Source organism: Schistocerca serialis, chromosome 2 (genome assembly GCF_023864345.2).
Source record: "Schistocerca serialis cubense isolate TAMUIC-IGC-003099 chromosome 2, iqSchSeri2.2, whole genome shotgun sequence".
Lineage (NCBI taxonomy): Eukaryota > Metazoa > Arthropoda > Insecta > Orthoptera > Acrididae > Schistocerca > Schistocerca serialis.
In genome coordinates this window covers 902333346-902359266 of record NC_064639.1, presented here as the reverse complement: position 1 = coordinate 902359266, position 25921 = coordinate 902333346, and the positions used below count along the sequence as shown (strand labels likewise).

The following is a 25921-nucleotide window of genomic DNA, read 5'->3' as shown; positions in this document are numbered from 1 at the left end:
ATGCTTAAGACAGTTTTCTAATAATTTCTCTGCTATTTATATCACCCTGTCATAAAATGCTGAATATAATATTTTTGCATCAGCTTTACTGGTCACTCTCCATTTAGTCCTTTAATTTTTTCCATCTCTCAAAGGCTGTGGCCATTATTTTCAAAGGAAAATTTTATTTGTGGGACCATAGAAATTCCACAGCTATGGTGTTTTTATTTTATTTCTGTTATAGTAACAGAAACATACATATTGATGATCACAGACCCAGAAAATCATGCACTGAGCTTACAATATTCCTCCATAGATGGCAGTTTTGCACACTTTGGATCCAGTTCTCATGAACATCCAACTGCTGAAGGACCTTCTGCAGTTCACCTTCCCATTGTTTCTTGGTCTTCCAATTGGACGGGTACTATCAGAATTATTCGGAGCTTCTCTGGATACTTCTATCATTTCAGTCTTCTCCGCATTAGTTCACAGTCCAATTTTACTGTCATTCTTTCCTAAGTTCCCAACAGTTTCTGATATTTCTTTCTTTGACTCTGTTGTGGCTAGAAAGTTGTCTGTATACCTCAATTATTGTTCTTCCATTTAATATCATCCCTTTGCTTTCTATTTTCATCTCCCCAAGTAGTTTCTCTAAGACAATATTAAAAATCAATGGTGAAATGATATCACCTTGTCTTACACCTATTCTGATGCTGAATTCCTTGGACAGCTCCTCTAGTGTTTCACCACGGCTTTTGTCTCCCCTGTACATACCTTCACCAAGTTAATTAACTTCCTTGGTATGCCAAGCGCCCTCTGGATGATGTACATATTTAATCTGTGTATATATTCATAAGCCTTTGAGAAATCTACAAACGTTACCAGACACTAATGGCTGAATTCCCAGCACTTCACCTACATTTGTCTGGTGGTGGCCCACGACTGAGCTTATTTAAATTTCACTTGCCTTATTCTTCCTTAATGTGGTGTTTGTGGTACAGGTAAAAGCTGCAGAATAGTGCTACACAGAAAACTTAAGAATATTGTCTGTTTGTATAACAAATATATGCTAACACATTTTAAAAAATTCAGAACAGAAAGTACTAACTGCAATTCTACATCACCCTTGTGAAGAAAAACACAATGGTATATTGACTAACCTTTACTGTCAACTCATGTAGGCCTGTTGCCCCACATTGATCTAAGCGAGTAAAAAGACCAGCACACTGCTCTGCCCTTAACCATGCATGATCATCACCTCTCGAATGATCGAGTCGTCTCGTAGTATGATCCAAAAATACACTCAGTAAGTCCATAAGAGTGTAAGCATCATTTCTGCATCAAAAAAGAAACAAAGAAAAATCTTAGCATAAAATGCATAATTTATGTTGAATGTACCTTAACTCATTTTAAGAATTTATGGTTGCAAACTCTTCTGCATTTACTTCCTCTGGCTTTTCACACTTCAAACATGAACAATGAATTATTACAAGATTCTCTTTAACTGTTGATTTGTTACACGTGAGACTTCTTTGTGTTTTCTTTTTTTGTGCCTTCATGCAAATCTTTTTACTGTTTGCTCAAATGCCTTTTTTCAGTATTTTCTCTTTTGGCCTATCTCAATATAATCTTCATTTTCTGAGATGCTGAACCGTGTGTTTAATTTTTTATATATTCTTAAATAAAGTCTCATAATTTACACTTCAATCCATCAGTTTAATACACTGGAGAGGATCAGTTTGGATTTTGGAGAAATATGGGAACACGTGAGCCATGAACTCTACGATGGGTCATTCCATGTCAAATCATCCAGAAATTTTAGCAAATGACACCCATCATCAAGCAAAACCTTGAAATTTTGGGCAGTGGAAGTTTACCTAGATGTATTCACATTTCCAAAATGTAAATGTTGCAAGTCAATTACTTTTTCACTTATGATTAAAAAAAGTTGTATAGATTCAGGCTTTCATACACGAGCTCCTGTACAATTTAAAACTTCAATAGTTCCTACAGTTTTTGCAGTGGAAGCTTGATTTTTTTTAAGTTAAAGAGAGAGGTTTATATTTTTATAGTCATGCTTCTTGTAGTGAATATCCACCATCTACATTTCAGGAAAAATTGTAAATAATTTCTTTTAAACAAAATCCATGCGTGGATATTACAATTTTTTTAAAGGTATTGCCCCCTCATAGATACCTTCGAAAAATTTACAATATTATTAGAAATATTCCATTATGTCACACAAAAAGAGTAAGTTTGTACTAATAATGGGAAGTGTGAACAACAATGTTACTGTAAAAGAACTACTGAAGTTGCTAATTCATGACTACCATGTCCCCACTAAATTGCTGAAGTTGGCTACACTGGATTTCCCTAGGAACAAATCATATCTGAGATCACTCTTTTACTGCCACTACATGTATTGCATCATCCAGCTGCTTTGTTTTGAGTCATGTATTCAATGAGCATGCAGTTCTGAGCTCTTGTACCAAGTTGTACCGCGAGTCAATTATTGGTTAAAAATTCAATTGTTGCAGTTTTTAACTATTCATTTCAAAACAAAATTAAGTCCCCTAATGTTACACTAATAACGTGAAATACTTTTGTAATGAAACAATGGGATGAGAATGATTTTTCATTATTTAATTACTTTTTAGGTTACACCACTCATCTTTCGAATTATTTACAACAAATATTGGTTTTAAGACGGAAGCAGTATGGAAAGTAAAAGTAGGCAGTGTTTTCTTGGAAAGTATCTGCAAGATTTATGTGATAATGCCCTGACTTGTGTGAATGAACTGACCAGTGAAGAACAAGAACTTTTATTATGGCGAAGTAATAGTCAGCCATACTGTGATTTAAGTGTTTCATGTGTGTGTGTTAAACACAAAGACAGGTACCTGTGCAGATTCTCTCTGCAAAAGAAAATTTGCTGAGATCCCTTCAGGCACCATAAATGATGTTTCATCTGGATTGCATGAAATTAGTTTGGAAAAGGCAAAGACCTTCAAAATGAGAGGCTTTAGTGTTATTCCTGGGGAGAAAATGTGCCCAACCTGTGTCAAACTTACTAATGAAAAACACGCAAGTGACAACTCATCACCAGACTATATAAATGACAGTAATGTGAAGGTGCAGACTCCTGAAAAATCTGTGCTCAATACCAGCTTAACTAGCTTAGGAGTATCTCCTACAAAGCAGCATTCAGTTGCTTGACGTAGTCGGTATGCAGCGCCCAAACGAAAATTGAATCAGCAGCTGGGGCTCTGAAAACTAAAATTTCATATACATATCAAGTTAAGCTGGCTGCTGATGCAAGCACTATCCCTGATAGTGATTTAACAAAACTGGAAGAAAAGGCAAAACATCATGATGAACTCATGGACAAAATCAAACAGAAAATTGAATATGCAAATAATCACGAAAAAATTCAGTTACTTACTCTTGTGCCGCCAACTTGGTCTCGACAGAAAGTCAGTTCCAAATTTCAGGTTTCTAAATATTTGGTACGATGAGCAAGAGCTCCTTAAACGGAGAACGGTATTTTATCAGTGGCTGAGCAGAAAAGAGAAAAGACATTGCCACTTGATACAGAGCAAAAAGTCAAGAGTTTTTATTTAGATGACGAAAACACAAGACTAATGACTGGGAAAAAAGACAAAGTGAGCACGATCAAAAATACCTATGAACAAAGCATCTCGTTTAAAGCAATTTAACTGAACTGTATTCTCTATATAAAAAAAAGTATCCTGAAGACAAAGTAGAATTCTCAAAATTTGCTTCTCTTCGACCAAAAGAGTGTATACTTGCGGGATCATCAGGAACACATACTGTATGTGTGAGCATTTACCACCAAAACGTTAAACTGCTTCTAAATTCCATTTCTATTAAAGAAACATACCAAGATCTAATTAAAATAATAACTTGTGATATAAATAACCTAGCCTGTATGCTTCGTCTGTGTCAAAAATGCCCCACCAGTTCATTGCTTCAAACCCACTTAGAAAATGAAATAGAAGATATGATCCTGATGAGATGGTTCAGTAAAGTCAATGGGTATCAACTGATAGAATGACTTTCAGTATTCAAATCAGTTCTCTATCAGAATTCTGTGACACCCTAATTAAGAAAATTGAAAAACTTACTCCACACTCATTTCTCGATCACAATCTGATTATCTGAAAATGAAGAAGGAAACACTTGACAAAAGATCAGTGTTAATTTTAATGGATTTCAGTGAAAATCTCAATTTAGTTGTTCAAGATGAAGTGCAGGGGTACCATTGGAACAATGGCAGCTGCACCCATATATATTACAAAAAGGACAAACAGATGCGTGTAAGAAGTATTTGTATTGTTTCTGATGATCTAGAAGATGATGTTGCCTTGGTTACCAGACTCAGAAGTCTGTATTGAATTTTTTAAAGTGTGAATTTCCGGAAATTAATCTTGCTTATGTTTAATATTTCACTGCTGGTTGTGCTGCACAATATACAAATAGTAAGAATTTCAGAAATCTCTGCTACCACGAACACAACTTCAACATAAAGTGCAGCTGGTCCTTTTTTTGCTACCAGCCATGGCAAATCTCCCCGTGATGCTATTGGTGGCACTGTTAAAAGACTTGTCACAAAACAAGTTTGCAAAGAGTTTACTTACAGCTTCACAGGTATTTGAATTCTGTAGCGAGAACCTGCAGGACATTTCAGTTCTCTTTGTCTCAGAAGATGAAATGGTACAATTCAGACATTACATTTCTCAGTGCTTAACAAGTGCAAAAACAATTCCTGGAACACAATCTACGCATCGCACTGTGCCAATATCACTAATCAAGATTGGAGCAAAAAGGCTGAGCTGTGATAGGGATTTTAGTACTGTGCATGATTTCTCAGATGCACTTCTGCCAATAATGCCAGAAAGCACTGTGCAGCCCAATTGCTATGTTGCATGTGCATATGACTCTCCTTGGTAATTGGGAATTGTTGACAAGGTGAATTGTGAAGATGTTACAGTGAGGTTCATGCATCCTCACAGGTCATCCCCGACCTTCTATTGGACTGAGAATGATGTTTCTTTCTCTCATATTATGTGTGAAGTTGATATCACCACAGCAACAGGCTATACTTATTCTCTGAGCAAAGAGTCCTCAGAGTTGGTGGAAGAAAAGTGGTTCTTATACAAAAAAAAATATTATCTAAGCATTAAAGTGTCTTGTCACGTGTGTAGTTCCGAATCAACTTGAATGCAGATTGGAGCACCAGCATTTTGTGTAGTGCTAACAATATTGGCTTTTGACAAAATGCTTAAATATTATAAACAAAACACTATGTATTTTTACATTGAGTTAATTTGGTTATGGCAGAAGTAAGAAATGTTCATAAGTCATGCAAAGTACAAGTTGCCCTATATTTTACAATTTGTAATTTTGTTTCATATATTGCAATTTTTGTTCAACTTGGATATTGTTATGTGTACTTATGTTGTTAATGTCTCTTGGGTAGTAATAGTACTTCTCTCCAGTGCCATTCATTTCTCAAAACTGATTTTTTGTGTGATGTAACTTTATTATTTGCACTTTCTAATTTTTTCAGTGTTTTCCAGAGGGGGCCAATTGTCCAAAATATTTTTTCCAATTTAACAATAAAATTAAATAAAATTTAATTGGGCAATTCTAACATGTTTTTTCAGAAACTACATGTCCAAAAGGATATTCTGGGAAAAAACTGTCGGCATACCATTTCTTGTTTAAAAACTGCAGCCAATTTTCAAATTTTTACAGTTTGCTTTGAAGTAACGCATTGCATCAAACTTTCAGCAATTGTATATTAAGCAATAAAAATTGGCAAAAGTTCACGATATTAGATACAAAATCAGTACACAAAATCTCAGTTCACAACTACATAATGGGTGGCATGACCTGGATGACTTGACAAGGAATGACCCCGACTTATCTTACAAGTAGATTCAAGAATGGCAGACCTACATTTACAGCATTTGCACATTTACAAAGCTTTTACAATGTTGATTGGAACACACTTTTAGGAATCCTGAAGTTATAAAGGATAAAATACAGTGTTAGCTACAACTTGTACAGAAACCAGACTGCAGTTCTAAGAGCTAAAGGACACGGAAGGGAGGCAGTAGTTGAGAATGAAATGAGGCAGGATTGTAGACAATTACCTGTTTTACTCAACCCATGCATTGAGCAAACAGTACGGGAAGCCCAGGAGAAATGTGGCATGGGAATTAAAGTTCTGGAAAAAAAAAAAAAATAAATAAATAAATAAAAAAAAATAAAAAAAATAAAAAATGAAGTTTGCTTGTTGGGAGATCATATGAATGGATTGGAGAGAATACTGATAAGAAGTTATAACATAAACATTAACAAAAGTAACACAAAATAGATAATGGAATTTAGTTAAATCAAACCAAATCGAGTGATTCACAAGGGATTAGATTAGGAAATTAAATGCTAAAAGTAGTAGATGAACTTTGCTGTTTTGGCAGCAGAATAACTGTCGATGGCAGTAGTAAATCAGACTGGCAATACCAAGAGGCACTTTTAGGAAGTCTTTCCTGAACTTTAGTCTTGTACGGAAGTGAAACATTTACAATAAACATTACAGATGAGAAGAGATAAGAAGTTTTTTTTTCCCTTCCAAAACTACTCACTAAGCAGCAGCAGAACACACACATAAAAGTAGGTTATAATTAGGCAAGCTTTTGAAGCCAGTGGATCCTTCTTGAGGTAGCTGCTTGTGTCTGTATATGTGTGGATGGATATGTGTGTGTGTGCGCGCGAGTGTATACTCGTCCTTTTTTCCCCCTAAGGTAAGTCTTTCCGCTCCCGGGATTGGAATGACTCCTTACCCTCTCCAAAAACCCACTTCCTTTCGTCTTTCCCTCTCCTTCCCTCTTTCCTGATGAGGCAACAGTTTGTTGCGAAAGCTTGAATTTTGTGTGTATGTATGTGTCTGTCTGTGTTTCTATCGACCTGCCAGCGCTTTCGTACGGTAAGTCACATCATCTTTGTTTTTAAATACATAAAATATTTTATTAGACAATGGAAAATCCAGGATGGAATGTAACAATATAACGAAAAGGATAGTTGCTACTAACCATACAGCAGAGATGATCACTCAGCATCCTCGTTATATGGCGAGTAGCAACTACCCTTTCCAAAATATTTTATCAGGCAACATAAAATTTTAAAAAAACTTTTACCATGTACAACTGTCTATGTAATAATGTACAACAAGTCCTGTATCATTGTATATGAGGAGATACAAAGATGCTAAATAAACTGAATTGAATATATGTCCCGGCTAAATATTTTTCCTCTTTCTGATTGCTTCCAGTAATGTTTTTTTTCCCTAATTTCCTCATTCTAAAGTTTGTCAGTCCACTTCACCTTAAGCATTCTTCTCCCTAGCCGCATTTCAAAACTTAACTGACCATGGATCACTGCTGTATAACACTGCACTTCAGACATAGCATTTAGCAAATATTTTTGTCAGTTCGACTGGAGTTCTTCTAGATGTTAGTAACTTTTCCAGTGCTTCAAATTCTCTCTTTCCCACAGATATCCTACTCCTCATTTCTTCTGTATGGCTTCTGTTTCATGACACTAAATGTCCCAAGAACAGAAAGGATTTTACTTGTTCTACCTCTTTTCCACCTAAGAATACATTTAACTGGTGCTACCTTCTTGCTTATTTTCATCACTTTTATCCTTTCTATATTTATCTTCTCTCCTTGCCACATTGTTCAACATCTGCTGTAGCTCTTCTGATTCTGCCAGCACTACTTGATCATCTGTGTATTTTTTTTTTTTAGTCTTTATTCCGTTTCTTCCACCACAATTCCTCTGGCATCCTCTATGCTATAGGTTGTCTGAGGATGATTTAAGGAAGAGTGATAAAAATGAACAAGGAAGTGCACATTTGCTTAATTGACTGGGAGAAACAATTTGATAGAGACAACTAGAGTATGAGGGCTATCCAGAAAGTAAAATGTTTTGAAATAAAAATTAACAATATGGATGGCCAAATTTTATTCAATACCATCTGTGTAGAAATCTGCTGCCTGTGATCATAGCCACTGGTTTATATGGGCCTTCAATTCAGCATCAGTATCAGAGCGTTATCTGGCAAGCCATGCCTTCACTGACAGGAAGAGGTGGCAGTCGCTCATGTATGTGTGTGTGTGTGTGTGTGTGTGTGTGTGTGTGTATGTATGTGGTGTCATGGAAAAACCTTTTACACTAAGTTGACCTCAATGGTTGATTTGTGTCATCCGCCATAACTTTACAAGTAATCAATTTTTGAAAATATGATGTAAATGGATAGACAAAAAAATCTACTCACCACGCGACACATACAAAAGGGTTTAACTTTTAAAGGCTTCCGAAGTCAGTGGCTCTTATTTACATTACCTTTGCAAGTGTTTGACAGTACCTTTACAAGTTAACTGCTGTGTCGCATTTAAGGAAATCAACAAGAATCACACCCTTAGAGTCAAAAACACAGTAGCCATGATTTTTGGTGACAGCATCTGCAAACACTTCCTTGGTTTCTTTGGAGAATGTGTGTGTCCCTGTTTCACAAACTGCCTTTCTGTTCCACAATTGACATGCTTCAACGAAGTCTCATCCCAGTTACGATACAATCGATAACTTTGTTCTCGTAGGATTTTTCTCATTATCTTCAAGGAAGGTCAGTGCTTCAGCCAGTCTCTGTTTATTGTGGTCTTCCATTGTGATTTTGGGAACCTATCTAGCAAAAAACATGTGGTAACCAGGCTTTTCCACCAAAATTTTAGGCACCAAACTCCATGAAAATTGTGGAAAATGTTGCAAAAATTCCATAATCAAGAATCAAGAGCTTTTGTGACTTTGTCATCGATCTGCCAGGCACTTAAATGTGATTTGCAGATATCCATGTAGATGTAGGTCTTCATCATCAGTTTGCCAGTCACAAGGATAGGCCTACCACTGCGGCCCTCATTGTGAACATTGGTATGGCCACTTTTAAGGTCAATGCACTACTGCCTCACTCAGCTTCCACTCTTTATTCCTTTTCTGTACCAATCTCAAAGTTCATGATAAATTGCACATAGTTTGCAGTTTTTCCACCAACAAAAACCTAATCACACAACACACCTTACAAGTGGCTGGATTTTCTATTGTAATGCATACTAGCACATTACAGAAAGCAAAGCAGCAGACACACACACCACACGCTACCACCACTGGATGTGTACTGTGTGTAGGAACGTTGCAGTACCAAGAGGGCAGCTTTAACCCCACCCACCACCCACAGACCTAAACACCTGCTACTTTCTGAATAGGCCTAGTGTACTGTTGAGAATTTTAGAAGATCTCAGCATAGACCAGAAAGACGGGTTATTAAAAGAGATGTGCACAAAGCAAAAAGAGCCAGAGTAGGGAATGAGGAGATGGAAGAAATGAGCATTGGAAGGGATGTATGGCAAGGATGCTCACTGTCACCAAATCAGTTCAACATATATGGCTGTTGGCACTTGGCAGAAGGGGTTTCCTTATCCCGGGATTCCACTGATCATACAGGGCAAGTCAAAAATGACTTTACAACTTTGGAATGATATAGGAATTTATTGAGATAATGTACAGAATCGTGAGATGTGCCATTTTGTAGCAAAAGGCCTCAAGTTTGATTCATATAGTGCTTCTGTAGTCCTTCCCCATTCCACCACTAGTAGTGCCACTACTGAGCACAGTTAAAATGGCTACTTTCACTTGTGCAGAGCGTGCCCGCTATGTGTTTTGGTTTCACGAAATGAAATCTGCAAGAACTATTCGGTGTACTGAGACGAGTTGTTCACTGTGACATAATAAATCACCAGGTCACCCAAATGTTGTTGATTATGTCTTATACATTAGGGAAAGCTTTGCCCACACTTCACAAAAATCAATGTGATGTACGTCTTGCGAGACTGGCATTCCACAAAAGACTGTTTGGAATTTGCTGTGTAGATGTTTACACTTGAAACTGTACAAATTTACAATGGTGCAGCACATCAGTGATGCAGATAAAGTTGTTCAAGAGGAATTCTGTGTGGAAATGTCGCATTGGATAGAGAACAACGAAACATTCCCGAACACAATAATCTTCACCGATAAGCCAACATTTCATATCAGTGCTATGGTGAGCACCCACAACTGCAGAATGTGGGGCAGTGAAAATCCACATGCAACTCTGGAACATACATGACAGGCTCAAAGTTAATGTATTTTGTACCTTTAGCAAACTGAAAGTGTACAGCCCTTTCTTCTTCTCACTGGTATGTGTCTCAGGAGCATTTGAAAACTTTTTAATTCCACAGACCAATGAAGATGACTGAGATGGATGGTTTACTATCAGCAGGATGGTGCACCACCTCATTTCCTGACAAAAGTTTGAGGTTTCCTCCCCACTTCCCAAATCAGTTGACTGGTTGTGAAGGGCCAATCGCATGGCCACCTCACTCCTCAGACTTGATGCCACTGGATTTCTTTCTATGGGGCTTCATTAAAGACTGTATGTAAGTTTCTCCCCAACCGAAAAGAGTAACCGACCTGAATAATTGAGTCTACACTGCTGTTGCACAAATTAAACTCGATTTGCTTCCAGAGTGTGGGAAGAAACTGATTACTGCTGGGAAGTGTGTCACATTACAAGTAGTAGTCACATCAACACTTGACACCTGACTTGAGGTTGTATGCTACAGAATAACCCATATACTAATTCTGTAAGTTATCTCAATAAATGTCTATATCATTCCAAAGCAATAAACCTCTTTTTGACTCACCTTGTATTTTTTTACTTCTAAAACAAACTATATTTGTAATATTGTTTCTAATTTTCTTGTTAACAATAAAGTCTACATATCAATTTCCAGGTGGCTCTGTTTCACTCTAGTAAAGCAGATAAGCTAATTATACTCCTAAATTATCTCCAGCCCCCCCTCCCTCCAGCCCCATGAACCATTGACAGACTTTGCCATGCCATTGTTGGATTTTTGGGGAGGCTTGTGTGCCTCAAGTGATACAGATAGCCGTACCAGAGGTGCAACAACAAAAGAGGGGTATCTGTTGACAGGCCAGACAAACGTGTGGTTCCTGAAGAGTGGCAGCAGCCCTTAATATAAGTTGCAGGGGCAACAGTCTGGATGACTGAATGATCTGACCTTGTAACATCAACCAAAACGGCCTTGTTATGTTGATACTTTGAACAGCTGAAAGCAAGGGGAAACTACAGCCATAATTTTTCAGCAAGGGCATGTAATGGTTCAAATGCCTCTGAGCACTATGGGACTTAACTTCTAAGGTCATCAGTCACCTAGAACTTAGAACTACTTAAACCTAACTAACCTAAGGATATCACACACATCCATGCCAGAGGCAGGATTCGAACCTGTGACCGTAGCGGTCGTGTGCTTCCAGACTGTAGCGCCTAGAACCACTCGGCCACCAAGGGCATGAAGCTCTACTGTATGGTTAAATGATGATGGTATCCTCTTGGAGGAAATATTCCGGAGGTAAAATAGTCCCCCCATTTGAATCTCTGGGCAGTGCCTACTCCGGAGGATGTCATCATCGGGAGAAACAAAACCGGCATTCTAGGGATCAGAGCATGGAATGTTAGATGCCTTAATAGATAGATTAGAAACTTTAGGAAGAGTAATGGGTAGTGTTAAGTCAGATATAGTGAGAGTTAGTGAAGTTCTGTGCCAGGAGGAACAGGACTTCTGGTCAGGTGCACACAGGGTTATAAAGACAAAATCAAATAGTTGTAATCAAGGAGTAGATTTAATAATTAATAGGAAAATAGGACTATGGGTAAGCTACTATAAACAGCATAGCAAACATATTATCTTAGCCAAGGCATACACAAAGCCCACACCCACCACAGTAGTACTAGTTTCTATGCCAACTAGCTCCACAGATGAAGAGATTAAAGAAATGTATAATGAGATAAAAGATATGTATAATGAGATAAAAGAAATTATTCAGATACTTAAGGGAGATGAAAATTTGATAGTGATAGAGGACTGGAATTTGATAACAGGAAAGGGATGAAAAGGAAAAATAGCAGAATAATATTGACTGAGGGAAAGGAATAAAAGAGGGTGAGGAGACAGATTTCGGAACCAGATTTTTAATTGTAAGACATTTCCAGGGGCAGACGTACACTCTGACCACAATTTATTGGTTATGAAATGTAGATTATAACTGAAGAAATTGTAGAAAGGCAGATAATCAAGGAGATGGGACCTGGATAAATTGAAAGAACTTGAGGTTGTTCAGAATTTGAGGGCATTACATAATGATTAAGTATGACAGGGGAAAGAAACACAGTAAAAGACAAATGGACAGCTCTGAGACATGAAATAGTAAAGACAGCAGTGGACCAAATATGTAAAAAGCCAAGGCCTCATAGAAATCCTTTGATGACACAAGAAATATTGAATTAAATTGATGAAAGGAGAAAACATAAAAATGCAGCAAGCTAAAGGGAACACAGATGTCTAAAAATGAGATTGATAGTAAGTGCAAAATGGCTAAGCAGGAATGGTTAAAGGAAGATATAAGGATGTAGAAGCATGTATCACTAAGGTAAATATAGATACTGCTACTGAAAAATTAAAGAGATTTTTGGAAAAAAGAGGAGCAGCTGTATGAATACCAAGAGCTAAGAAGGAAAATCAATCCTAAGCAACAAAGGGAAAGCTGAAAGGCGGAAGGAGTATGTAGAGGATCTACAGAAGGGAAATGAACTTTAAGGCAATATAATAGAACTGAAAGAGGACATAGATGAAGAAGAGATGGGAAACATGATACTGCATGAAGAATTTGATACAGCAGTGAAAGACCTAGGTTGAAACAAGGACCCAGGAGTAGACGCCATCCTGTCGGGACTGCTGACAGCCTTGGGAGAGCTCGCCATTACAAACCACCTGATGTGCGAGATGGACGAGGCAGGCAGAATATCCTCAGACTTCAAAAAGAATGTAATAACTCTAATTCCAAAGGAAGCAGGTACTGACAAGAGAGAACATTACTGGACTATCAATTTAATATGTTATGGCTGCAAAATAATAACACATATTCTTTACAGAAGAAGAATGAAAAAACTGGTAGAAGCCAACATCCAGAGAAGATCAGTTTGGATTCCGGAAAACTGTTAGAACACCTGAGGCAGTACTTACCATACCACTTATCTTAAAAGATAGGTTAAGGAAAGGCAAACCTACATTTATACCATTTGTAGACTTAGAGAAGGATTTTGACAATACTGACTGGAGTATACTCTTTGAAATTCTAAAGATAGCAGGGGTAAAATGCAGGGAGTGAAAGGCTATTTACAACTTGTACAGAAACCAGACACCAATTATAATAGTTGAGATGTAATGTTAAACACATGTAGCAGAGCGATTTGGTCATCTGGATGTGGTAAGAGGGGAGGCGTTGATATTGTAAGGCTGAACCCTAACAAGCACAGGGCTCCAGGCACACCACAGCAGGTCCGGCTAGGTGACGGGTATGGGCAAGTCCAGTTACAAAAACGAGCAGCATCACCAGAAATGAGTACATCCCAAAGCTGGGAATTTGGACGGCTGTTGCTTGCGTGGCTTTTGTGTACACAGTGTTCCAAAAAAATGGCGGAGTGTCAGACAAGCTGAAATTTGGCTTGTTACAGTTCTTCAAGACTCTATAATAATTAACAGTCACGTATTAAAGCAAATCTGAACACATCTGCGATCTCGGAAAAATGATGCACATCCAATGACACAGTAATATTGAGATATCTTTAAAACCACAGAAGTTAATATTTCACAGGAAATAAACATTTTCACAATGAACCTCTGATTTAACAACGTTTAAATGCTTTACGCAATTTCAGCAATGTCTCAGATGATAGCATTTCATGATAGTGATCATTCCTAAAAGCCACTATCTGTATATATCTTGTGACTATTATTATATCTTTCTTATTACACAAATGTTTGTCAGAAAATTGTATTCTCCACAGTGACACAGCAAATGAACACAGTGTGAATATCTCTTATTTTATCATACTTCTGTATTTATTTAATGAACAGTTGACTATTTTGCCAGTAACTTTATTTAAATATCAATTACAATTGACAATACAAAATCATGGTAGTTTAAGAAGTGTTAGCTGACAACACTTTTACAAAAGGGTGACAAATGATGCTTCTAACAAGCAGGCCTAAATAACTGTTGAAACCGTATGTAATGACAATCTGTTGTCATTTACCGTGAATGCATGTGTGGAAGAATACTGGCTGCTTTATTTATGGACAAAGCATTATTTATATTTATTGTGAATGGTCTGAGTGTAATTGAATGTTTATAACATTTCTTTATTTAGATGTTGTTGTAATATATTTTAGTCCAGGGAGTGGCCAACCTCAGTCAAATGATGTCTGTATATTGTAAGAATGATTTTTTTTTTTTTTTTTGGGGGGGGGGGGGGGGGATGGCCTTCAGCTTCAGCCAGTGGAGCTCACGCGTGGCACCATGTGGGCGGAGGGGTATTGTACACTGGTTGCAGACCATGTACACCCGTTGGTGACGATCATGTTTCCCGATGGCAGTGGCATTTTTCAACAATATAATTCACCATGTCACAAGGCCAGGAATGTAATGGAATGGTTCGAGGAGCACATTGGGATTTTCAATTGATGGGCTGTCCTCCCTGCCCACCTCACCAGATCTAACCCAATCGTACACATCTGGGATGTGATTGAACATGGTGTCAGAGCTCACTGCACCCACCCCAGAATTTACTGGAATTAGGTGGCGTGTGTGTGTGTGTGTGTGTGTGTGTGTGTGTGGGGGGGGGGGGGGGGCGTGCTTGTCATGTCAGCTCCTTCCAGCGACCTACCAATGTCTCATTGCTTCCATGCTACAATGCATCATCACTATTATCCATGCCAAAGGTAGGCATATTGGCTTTTAGGCAGGTGGTCATACTGTTCTGGCTGATCATTGTAAATGACACAGCCGATAGGGTAGTCAATAACATAAGAACATGTATTTCAGTGAGAATTTTAACATTTAACTGTAACAAAACACAATGCATATGATTTCTGACACAGAACTCACAGACCAAAATTTTATCGTATGAAGGTGGTCAAACAGTCAATGAATTCAACCATTTTAAATTTAAGAATTGAAGGTAGATGGAATGATTTCTTGGAAGTATGACAATCAAGATGTTGCGCGTGAACTTAATGCTGCTATCTTCACTATAAAAATAATCTCCACCGTCCCTGGCTTGGGAACACAAAAGCTCATTTGCTTACTTTCACTCTATTGTCTTGGGGCAACTCCTTACATTCGCAAAGAATACTTTTAGCACAGAAATGGGCAGCCACAATGATCTGTGATGTCACTTCTTGAACTTTCTGTAGGCCATTGTTTATGTGTGTCTGAAATCTCGCTCTGCTGTTGCTGTACATATATTCCATCACGGGATTTTTTTTTTTTTTTTTATAATATTTACTCATTCAGAAGAAAATGCAACATTCATTCAGTGAACACTATTTGTGAAAATGGTACACAACTTTACAAAAAGGTGTGCTAATCAGCAGGTTTTTTTCATTGTTTATATATCTTCTAATTGGCATTCTGTAAACTATGTATCCACTCACTCTATGACCACATAACTTTGACCTGCATGGTCCCATGGAACCTGACAAATAAACAAACGTATAAACATATGAAGGAGCAGAGGTTCTTTAAGTGAAGTGAAGGCAGTCCACCTAAGGAAGTAAACTCCGATTACAGATCTGGCAGGCGCAGACGTTTAAGGGGCAGGCCCCATTCTGCTCTAGTGTACTAGAGAGCCTACAGCCCACACACCCAAAATATCAAACACGAAAAGAAGTATCACATGCTCTAGCAGGGCATATGGATAGTTAGCATTGGGAGTTTGAATATATGGCTAATATCAGGAAGAGATATGAACCAAGTAATAGAATTTGAGAGTCACGACTGGCTATTTTGATACCGACAGTGGCAAAAAGAAGAGACAGAATGTTGAAACAACAATATATTTCCATATACTCATGCATAAGGTAGTCAATGACAAGCAGGTGCCACAGGCGTATATAGTGCTAATGGTGCATAAGAATTTTAGAAAGGATTGAAGAACGACAGTTCCATACATACAGAATTCAGTTGTCTACATCTGCAGCTAGTCAACTCTGCAACCCACCATGAAGTGCTTGACATAGTGTACATCCCATTGTACCAGTTATCAGGGTTTTTCCTGATTCATTCACATTTTGAGTGTGAGAACAACAATTGCTGGAATGGGTCTGTGGGCACTGTACTTAGTCTAACTGACTTCATAATCACTACAGGAGTGATACACACGAGGTTGTGGTATCTTCCTAAATTCCTCACTTAAAACTGGTTCTTCCAACGTATTACGTAGGTTTTCTCTGAATAGTTGATACCTGTCTTCAAGAGTCTGCCAGTTCATTTTTTTTTTCCAACACCTCTGTGACACTCTTACACAGGTCAAATAAATCTGTGACCACTTGTGCTGCCCTTTCTTGTATATGTTCAGTATCCCTCATAGGCATGTTTGGTACAATTTCCAACATGCAATCAATGAATCCAAGTCTGACACATATTTTACCTAAGGTTGGGCCTATGTATTTGTTCCATTTCATATCTCTACAGTTACCAATTGTTACATCCAGGTATCAGTAGGAGTTGACTGATTCCAGCTCTGACTCACTGATATTGCAGTCACATGATAATACTTTTTTTTTCCATTTCATCCAGTACACAATTTTCTCTTTCTGAACATTTAAAATAAGTTTCCAATCTTTGCACCATTTTGAAATCTTGTTAATATCTGAATGAATATTTGTGCGGCTTTTACAGGCTGTACTTCACCATAGGTAACTGCATCATCTACTATAAGGTGCAGTCAAATGAAAATGAGACAGATAGAAAAAAGTAAGTAAACTGTTTATAATTCAAAAGTAATCACCACCACTGTTAATACATTTATCCAACTGTGAGACAAGACAGTCAATGCCTTCATGGAAAAACGTTTGCATCTGCCTGCAAGAACTGCAGTGTGCACAGATGAGCACCTCTTCATCTGAAGCAATTCACAGACCACACGTTGCCAAGATTGTTTTAACTATTCTGTAGGGATTTCAATGGGAAGCCCTTACACATCCTCTATAACAGTCCCAATCGCTCCCTAAGTGATTTCCGTATTTCTGGAGCCCTGAAGAAAGACAGTCATGACTATCAATTTGTTTCGTACAAAGAGCCAAACACCTGGGTGCAATCGTGGTTCCACAGACAACTACAAACATTTTTCCAAGGAGGCAATTCCGTTTGAAATAATGAAATAATAAACAGTTTACGGCATAATCCATGTCACTTCAGGCAGTGGGGTTACCTCTATAGTCTCTGATGTTATTTAATTTAGCATATGTTAAAATTCAGGAGTAAGAAACATGTAATTTTTTTTTTCCTCCTCCAAAAAAATTCCTCCCCCAAGATACAGGCCTCGAAAGATGACACTGCGAACACCATTTTGAAGATGCAAATCTTGGAAATTTTTAAAAAAATGTTGTATTTCTGTACCAGTTCTACATATTTTGTTAGGTTTTTTTTTTGAAAGATAATTGCTTTATGATAACAATGGCATCCTCCGTTTGGACATATCTGTCAAAGTTCTTTTGCTGTAGCCTTTTGAATTTTTTTTTATAATTTACAGAAAAAAATTTTTTTTTTCAAAAATGCCAATCTAGAAAAGTTAGATTTTTTTTCTGTTGATTAGTACCATGTAGCACTATATTCTCTGTAAAGGGGAGCTTCCACTTTTAAGTTGAACAGGTTTTAATTTAAATTTTTTTATTTTTTATTTTTCTAGGATAATGTATGTCTTCACTGAAGTTGTTTCTTACTAATTTCTTTGTAACAATGTTTATTTCTATTGTCTTTGTTGCAGTTTCTTGTTAGTTTATTTATCATGGTTGTTCATTGTAGGTTTCTGTATTGAAGTTGTTCAGTGCTAATTTGTTTACTGAAGAGGATTCCAAGAAATCTGAGACCATCCAGTGAGTTCTGGGTTTTTGTGAGGAATTTGCCAGTTGACACAGTTGCCAGGTGTTTTGTGAAAAGGACTGTTTGAAATGTCTTCTGACCGGAGCCACAGGAGAGTGAAGTGTGTGCTGACTGTTTGCATATCCATAAGAGAGTGTTATACAAGATAAACAAGAAAACAGACTTCGTTCAGGTTGGGAATAAGTGTTCTAATTTGAAGAGTCTGTTTCAAAGTGAAGATGTTTCCACTGACGACATTTTGTGTTCTAAATGTTTTGACAGAATAACAACAACGAAAGTATCCGAACAAGGTGAAGCCTCCCATGGTACAGATAGTGAAGTCAAGCCATAAGCTCTATGCACCAAGAAAGTGCACAGAAATTACTAAAGCTATGGATCAATACACTGCAGCAAAACTGACCACACTCTTCAAAGCAGAAATTCCAACTTCAGACGAAAATGAACCAAAGCACTCTTGCACCTCTTGTCAGGAATTTTTCACAAATATCAATTCAGCTGTTAAATACTGTGCATCCTACAATGAAAAGGTGCAAGTTTTAACTATTATTCCAGACATTTTCTAAGAAAACAATTTTGAACAACATTCCATCAGTATCAAAGTACATGGCAGACAAATCAAGAAATGTGAGGTCTGTAAAAGAGTCTCTGGAAGACCAGATACCTACTAAAGTCATCCTGTAGAAGCAGCTCAAGTTCAAATAGTGCAGTCATTTTATCTGGAAGATAAATGGGACTGTTCTCACCAGATTGCCAACAAAACAAGATGCTAAAACTGTAACAGTTGAAGGTTAAAAAGTTCTGAAAGTGAAGAGGAACATGACTCTCAGTATTAAAGAAAGTTTTGCAATTTACAAGAGCAACTATACAACTTCACATACTGAAAGATCAAAATTTTATGCACTATGACATAAGTGGGTATTTCCACACCTACCTAGAGATGTCTGTTTATGTGTGTACTGCACGAATTTTGAACTTTGTGTGGTAAATCTGAAGAACTTACTGAAGCACATGACATACGACACCGTGGTTGGATGTGTGAAGTCATTAGTAGTCTGTGACATAAAGTGAGAGACTTTATTGTTTCAAGAATGTGGTGACTGCCCTGGAAAGGGCGGACTGTCTTTACAGACACATGGCCTGGAAGACGTAGCAGATAACTCCGCAGAAATTACATATGCAACTTGGGATGAAAATAAACTAATTAAGAAAGCTGTTGCCTTTGACAGTTTCATTGCTGAACTTTATCAACGGTGAGTGAAAGCAGTAACACACCAGCATCTGAAGAAACTACAACAACAACAACAACAACATATTGCGATGTGAAAGTGCGTGTATAGACTTAAGAACTATGTTTAGTGCTTCACTGTGATTTTGCTGACAACTGGTCTGTAATTCTCCCACAAGAAGTGACCAGGTTTCAATTTTTACAGGAGTGACATATTTTGAAAACAAGACCACAAGTGTTGCAGTTATAAGTGATGACACAGGACACGACACGGCACGTGCTTTGCTAGCAATGTGCAAAATGCTTCAACTGCAAACAGGGGTAGAGAAAATCATTATTTCTGATGGTGCTCCTAATCATTTCAAAATTCGTTACCAGCTATTTGAATCGAGTAAGTTGCTTGTGCCAACTGACTGGGTATACAGTGCTACTGGTCATGGGAAGGGGCCTTATGATGGTGTAGGAGGCCTGCTGAAGCACCATGCTACAAAACACAATCTTTACAGACCAAATAAAGCTGCGATTCAAAGTGCTGAGTATTTTATGAGAGTCATGAAACCTTATACATCCACAGCCCTCATTCTTTTGTCCAAAGAGGAAATCTAAGAATTCTGTGGGCAGAAAAAAGAAGAATGGTCCAAACAAACTACTCCTGTGAAAGGAATTCAGAAGACACATTTTTGGTCTCAAAGTGATGGGTGAACTCTTTTTTTAGAGGTGGAGGCCACAATCACCTCCTCCGCCGCGACACTAGCATGGTATTCCGGCCGCTTGTGGGCAGTGGGAGTTGTCTTCTTGCCTTTCGGCTGAGTTTTCATTCGGCGGTGCTTGCGGTGTTGTCGTCATGTTTTTTCAGTTTGCACTTTGTCTCCAGCGCAGCCGTCACTGGCAAATGTTGGGCAGCAATGCCAGTTTGCCACATGTGACCCACCGCAGCGAGCCCAAGTTGGTGCCTCTTCTTGTCGTCTGTGACAGGCGCGCGTGACGTGTGCACCGGCGCACTTTACGCTCCACAGCGAGTTACGGTAGTATTTAGCAACATGCCCTTCAGCTTGGCACCTGAAGCACTGAGGCTTAGGGTTCATGCCTACGGGGAGAGCTTCGGAGGTTACAGGAAAGCCTAGGAGCTTCCTTATCCCAAAGATGTCACTGCCATATGTCGCAGTTCCCACTACAATGATGTACAGTGGCCTCTTCTTATTCGTCCAGTTGTGCAGCTTAGTGATTGCACCCCGGAATCTGGCATGTAACAGCCCCTCTTGGACTGTCTTCTCATGGCAGATCCAAGTCAGTCCCCTGATCAGAGCCTTTGATTGCTTCTCGTGCGGTTTCAGTGCAGCCTTCTTCTCCACAGTAGGTGGATCAACAATGTGGGCGACCACAGCACTCTTCAGTGTGCGGTGGTCAGCCACGCTCGCTGCCTGCAGCTGGACAATGGCGTCTGAGTCAAGGGACTCTACGCCTACTTCTTCCCTGCAGCAGTTGGCTATGGTATCATACATTTCTGCCCATGACCCTCTACTGCACTGGATGTACAGAGGGGGACAGGTGCACGACGTTTGTCGTGTTTCAGTTCCACATTCCCGGTGGGTTGTGGTGTCGAAAGCTGCTTCTCTGTGTCTTTCTTCTTCTTCTTCTGCTTGTTTCTGCCCATTCTGTGGTGCTAGAACATTTGCTGTGTCATAATAATGACGCACGACAATTTTCTTAGCGTCATGCCACAGTCAGAGCATGGCTTCACAGCTCTTCTTCTAGCGCAGTACAGGTAGTGCACTGCACTAGTGACACCACGCCTCCGCTGCTCGAGCACCTATGGTGGTGATTAAATTGAGACCTTTAAGTCTTTGGACCTTTCACATACATTTTGGAACCATTTAAAATGCTTGAAAAATGAGTCTCTTACTCATCTTTCGAAACTAAAATTACGTTAAATAAGGCCAGGATTTGATTTTTATGAGCCTGTTATGTTATAAAATAGGTTTTACATATGGCAAAAATTTCAATTTTTTTGTAAAAACTGTTCAACCTAAAAGTGGAAGCTCTCTTTTTCATGGAATGTAGATCTACATAGTACTAATCAACAGGGGGAAAAAAAATTTATGGATTGTCATTTTTGAAGGAAAAAAAAGAAAGAAAGAAAGAAAAATTCCATACAGTGTAAAAAAAGTTCAGAATGTTATAGTAAAAGAACTTTGACAGATAAGTCAAAATGGAGGATTTCTTTGCCATCATAAAGCAATATCTTTCAAATAAAAAAACCAACAAAATATCTAGAACTGTTCCAAAGATACAGCATTTCACAATTTTTTTTTCAAAATTCACATCTTCAAAATGGTAAGTGCAGTGTCATCTTTGGAGGACTGTATCTCCGAGAAGAATTTTTTTTTTTTTTTGTATAAAACAAAAAAATACGTGTTCCTTACTTAGTCCTTCATTTTAACATATGCTAAATTCAATAACATCTCAGACTGTTAAGGTAAGATTCTCTCCCAGGCTGCCTGAATTGATATGGACTATGCCGTACATGCATTTTCTCTGTCTGTCTTGTTTTCATTTGACTGGCCCTTATATTAATATTGTCTGCACAGCCATTAATAAACAACGAAAATAGCAATAGTTTCAACATACTTCACTGTGGCACATGCCTGAAGTTACTCCTACTTCTGTCAATGACTCTCCATCCAAGATAATAAGCTGTGTCCTAATCACCAGTCACAAATTCTCTTTGATACCTCACTTGATTGACTTTCGAACAAGAAGCACACAAGTGTGATATTGAGCTGAAAGCTCGTGAGACACAGAACTTATTTTTAGAACCAATGTGTTGTATTACTGTATGTTGTAGCAAGTGTCAGATAAAAAGAACATATGGACAAGTTTGATAAAGTCCAGACTGTAGAGCAGCTGCTGCTACTTGAGAAGCTATAATGTTAGATAAGTGGAGAGAAGATAAGCAGTACACAGATTTGGTGGTCATTCTCATACAAAATGCTGTGCAGAAATTATAGCAGAGCTTGTGTATGGCTTGAAAGCTTTCCCAGGTGGACCTGCCTGCAACAGGACTGGAGTAGGATGTGTTGGGTGGTGTACTGGACATGTCTCTCACCTGGGTCTTCAACAGGGGTATGAAAGATGTGCCACATCTCTAAATCCCACCCTTTTTGTTTCCTATTTCCTATTGATCTCTTTTTCATTGGCAAATGAACTATTTTGAAGTTCTGGGAATGAAACTCACTCAGAGTCTATTTTCTTTTCTGTGCATCTGTCAATGATTTTCCAGCTGTTATTATGTCTGTCACTGGTAAATTAAAACATCACTTTGACATAATAAAAAAAGGACTTTTGACATAACAAGAAGAGGCCTGAAAACACCCTTTTGTTGCCTTCAATTGAACCAGTTTTCTTGTCTCTCCCCCTCTCCACTTCAACATATGGAAACTCTGGCAGTGAGGTTTGGAATTTAACTATCTTTAGGGTTTCTCTCTTCAGGAATCATCAAATGTATAAAATTTTACATCTGATCTTCCACTACTGAACAGTTGTTTCTATATCAACAATTTGTGACTGTGTACGGTGCTTTAAGCTGGTTACTGATATACTCCTGATTATGCAAACAGAAAGAGCAAACAGTGGTATAATTTATTTTCATACATATAATCACAAGGGTATCCTACACAGTAATCACTCACCAATAACACATGGCATATTCTCTGTTTACATCCAACAATTGTGGTGCATTAAGTGTTAAATTTACAAGTAGCAAAGATACTGACATCCATGTGTTAAACTCACCTGCAATGCATGGTTGCAAGCTGGACAAGGTGCTCCCTTATCCCTGTGTGTAAACTTGAAAGCACAAGCTTTCTGAGCACATCAACACAGTCTGATGATCTGTGTACTGCATCCAATACTACATCAAAAAATGCTCCAAGGGTCAGTGAGTACAGAGACTGCACTGGCCGAAATGGTGGCATGATGGATGTTCAATCTACAAAAACTGGCACAGACATGAACATGTATGAGGAAATTACAAGTTTTACTCCTCAATTTAATTGCTTTTTGTTGTTAATTGAAATGAACCTAATTTTACATGCAGGCTTCCCATGTTACAATACAGAAACATTACTCCTCAGGTAACTGTTTACAATCATGAGTGTGTCGTCAAAATAATTATTTCATACCTAAAATTAGCTTATTATTAAGTGTGTGTGTGTTTTTAAATTTTCTTAACTGATTCTGAAATGAAAACGATGCTTTCTGAACAGTCTTAACATGCTAAGACATTACTGGTATAGTTACTTACAAAGTTATTACTGTTCAATTTCAGTGTTTTTCTGCTTTAGACTGCCATATTCACGTACATGAACTGATGGTAACCACTTAATGTGTGTCAGGTCAATTGGTGTTGCTTCTTTCACAACCAAACTAATTAATCTTATTTTATCAAATTTGACATTAAATTATGCCTCTTATGTTATATTCCCTTGGTTCATATCTGCTAACACTAATCTTAATGAGAAATTGTGACAAGTACAATACAATCAATTGACTTTCTCAGTTTGACCCGATTGTTATGTCAGAGGTAGAGACTGTGTGGATATTTAACACAATTTTGACAGAACAAGCTTCGAATTTTTCTGTGAGCATTAAATGTGTGAATATTTCTGAACCTGGACCTTACACAAATGAGGAAACATTTGTAAGTTCATAAGCAAAGTAAGCATCCAATGGGCTGACAGCAAATGTTTTTCCATCTTATGTGTACAATAAAATTATTTTGCATTCCAATTATCAGAATGTTCTGCAGATTTTGTTTTCTAGTCAAGTTACTCCTCAGGTGTCGTGCAGTAAGTTGCATCTGCCAAGAGAAATAATGCCATTCCCAACAACCGCTGCCACAGTGAAATAGACCAAGGGGATAACAAAACATTTAGGCAGCAGCATCTACAAGAAGATTGTGTTAAACAATCTTCTCACTAATCCCTTGTGTGACAACAATGTGTAGCATGTAGTTGCAGGATCAGCAAATCCTCACTAGAACTGTCACCGAGTATGAAACTCTGTGACAGATCAAAACTGTGTTCTGTTAAGAGACTCTAACGTGGGACCTTTGCCTTTCGCAGGCAAGTGGTCTACCATCTGAACTACCCAAGGACAACTCATGAACCGTCCTCACAGCTTTAATTCCAACAATACCTTGTCTCATACCTTCCAAACTTCACATAAGCTCTCCTAAAGACCTTGCAGAACTAGCACTCCTGGAAGAAAGGATATTTTGCCTAGATATGGCTTAGTCACAGCCTGACAGAATTAAAGCTGTGAAGATGTGTCGTGAGTCATGCTTGGGTAGCTCAGATGGTAGAGCAGTTACCCGCAAAAGGTGAAAGGTCCCGAGTTTGAGTCGCGGTCCGGCACACAGTTTTAATCTGCCAGGAAGTTTTATATCAATGCACACGATGCTACAGAGTGAAAATTCATTCTGGAAACATCCTGGCAGCAGCTAAGCCATGTCTCCACAATCTCCTTTCTTCCAGGAGTGCAAGTTCGGCAAGGTCTGCAAGAGAGCTTCTGTGAAGTCTGGAAGCTAGGAGACAAGGTATTGGCAGAGTTAAAGCAGTGAGGAAGGTTCACGAGTCATGCTTAGGTAGCTCAGATGGTAGAGCACTTTCCCACGAAAGGCAAAGGTCCCGAGTTAGAGTCTGTGTCTGGCACATAGTTGTAATCTACCAGGAAGTTTCATATCAGTGCACATTCTGCTGCAGACTCAAAATTCATTATGTCACTGAGGATTTTCGATATAATCCAAACAGATCTGTTTACTGTGGAAACTCTTAAGTGTTGAGAATGGTATATTTGATAAAGTATGAATTACCCAATTACCTAGATTTCATGGTTGTAGATCTTGATGCCATGCATGATAAATGGCAATGATCACTAAAAACAAGCTTGTATTCTTATGGCACATATACAACTGTTTCCTCTATGATAGATATCAATATGATCAGGTAGCATGGTGAATATTTATCGTAACTCAGGAACCAACAGCAATTTTAAAAGTAGCTGTTTTTCTGCTAATTTTACTATGCAGAAATTAACTTACATAGGCACAGATGTAACAGTTTAATGATGATTAATTACTTGTGGAGTTTGTAATAACTGCTTCAGCAATCTAAGGAACAACAACCAGTACACTTAACTCATAAAATGCAGGTTCTCATTGTTTCTGTTATTGTTGATATTCATTTTATGTGCATAAGGTCATGGTCCAAGGCATAATTCTCTGTCTGATGTTTCATCGCCCAAAGACAGAGATGTCAGCATAGGATTTAACAACTCACAAAGTAGTTACAGTCTCAAACAAACTCAGCAAGCCATGCCACGGTTGGATCACGATGTCACCCGACTGCTGCATAAGATCGCAGAGTTGCGCCTGACATATGTTATGGAGCCTGTAATGGGGAAGAGTTGGTGCTGATTGTTTTATTCAGCACTAAAGCCACAGCTTGTCTAATCTCAGTACTTTTTCTTTTCTGTTGAAGTTGTTTTTGTGCTTTTGAATTTTTATGACCT

The 25921-nt window shown here is 38.2% G+C and overlaps 1 protein-coding gene across 8 annotated transcripts in view; it reads right to left on the bottom strand.

The window, feature by feature from the left end:
* LOC126458246 (uncharacterized) overlaps nt 1-25921 on the bottom strand; it is an 80804-nt gene that overhangs the window by 16581 nt on the left and 38302 nt on the right. For 6 of the 8 annotated variants that reach the window (XM_050095147.1, XM_050095148.1, XM_050095149.1 and 3 more), the window contains exons 3-4: nt 23144-23348; nt 1140-1314 (exon numbers count right to left, since the gene is read on the bottom strand). In XM_050095147.1, the coding sequence (XP_049951104.1) occupies nt 1140-1314; nt 23144-23325 (357 nt within the window). In that variant the 5' untranslated portion in view covers nt 23326-23348. The remainder of the gene's footprint in view (nt 1-1139; nt 1315-23143; nt 23349-25921) is intronic. The other 2 variants (XM_050095150.1, XM_050095154.1) reach the window with 2 other exon arrangements.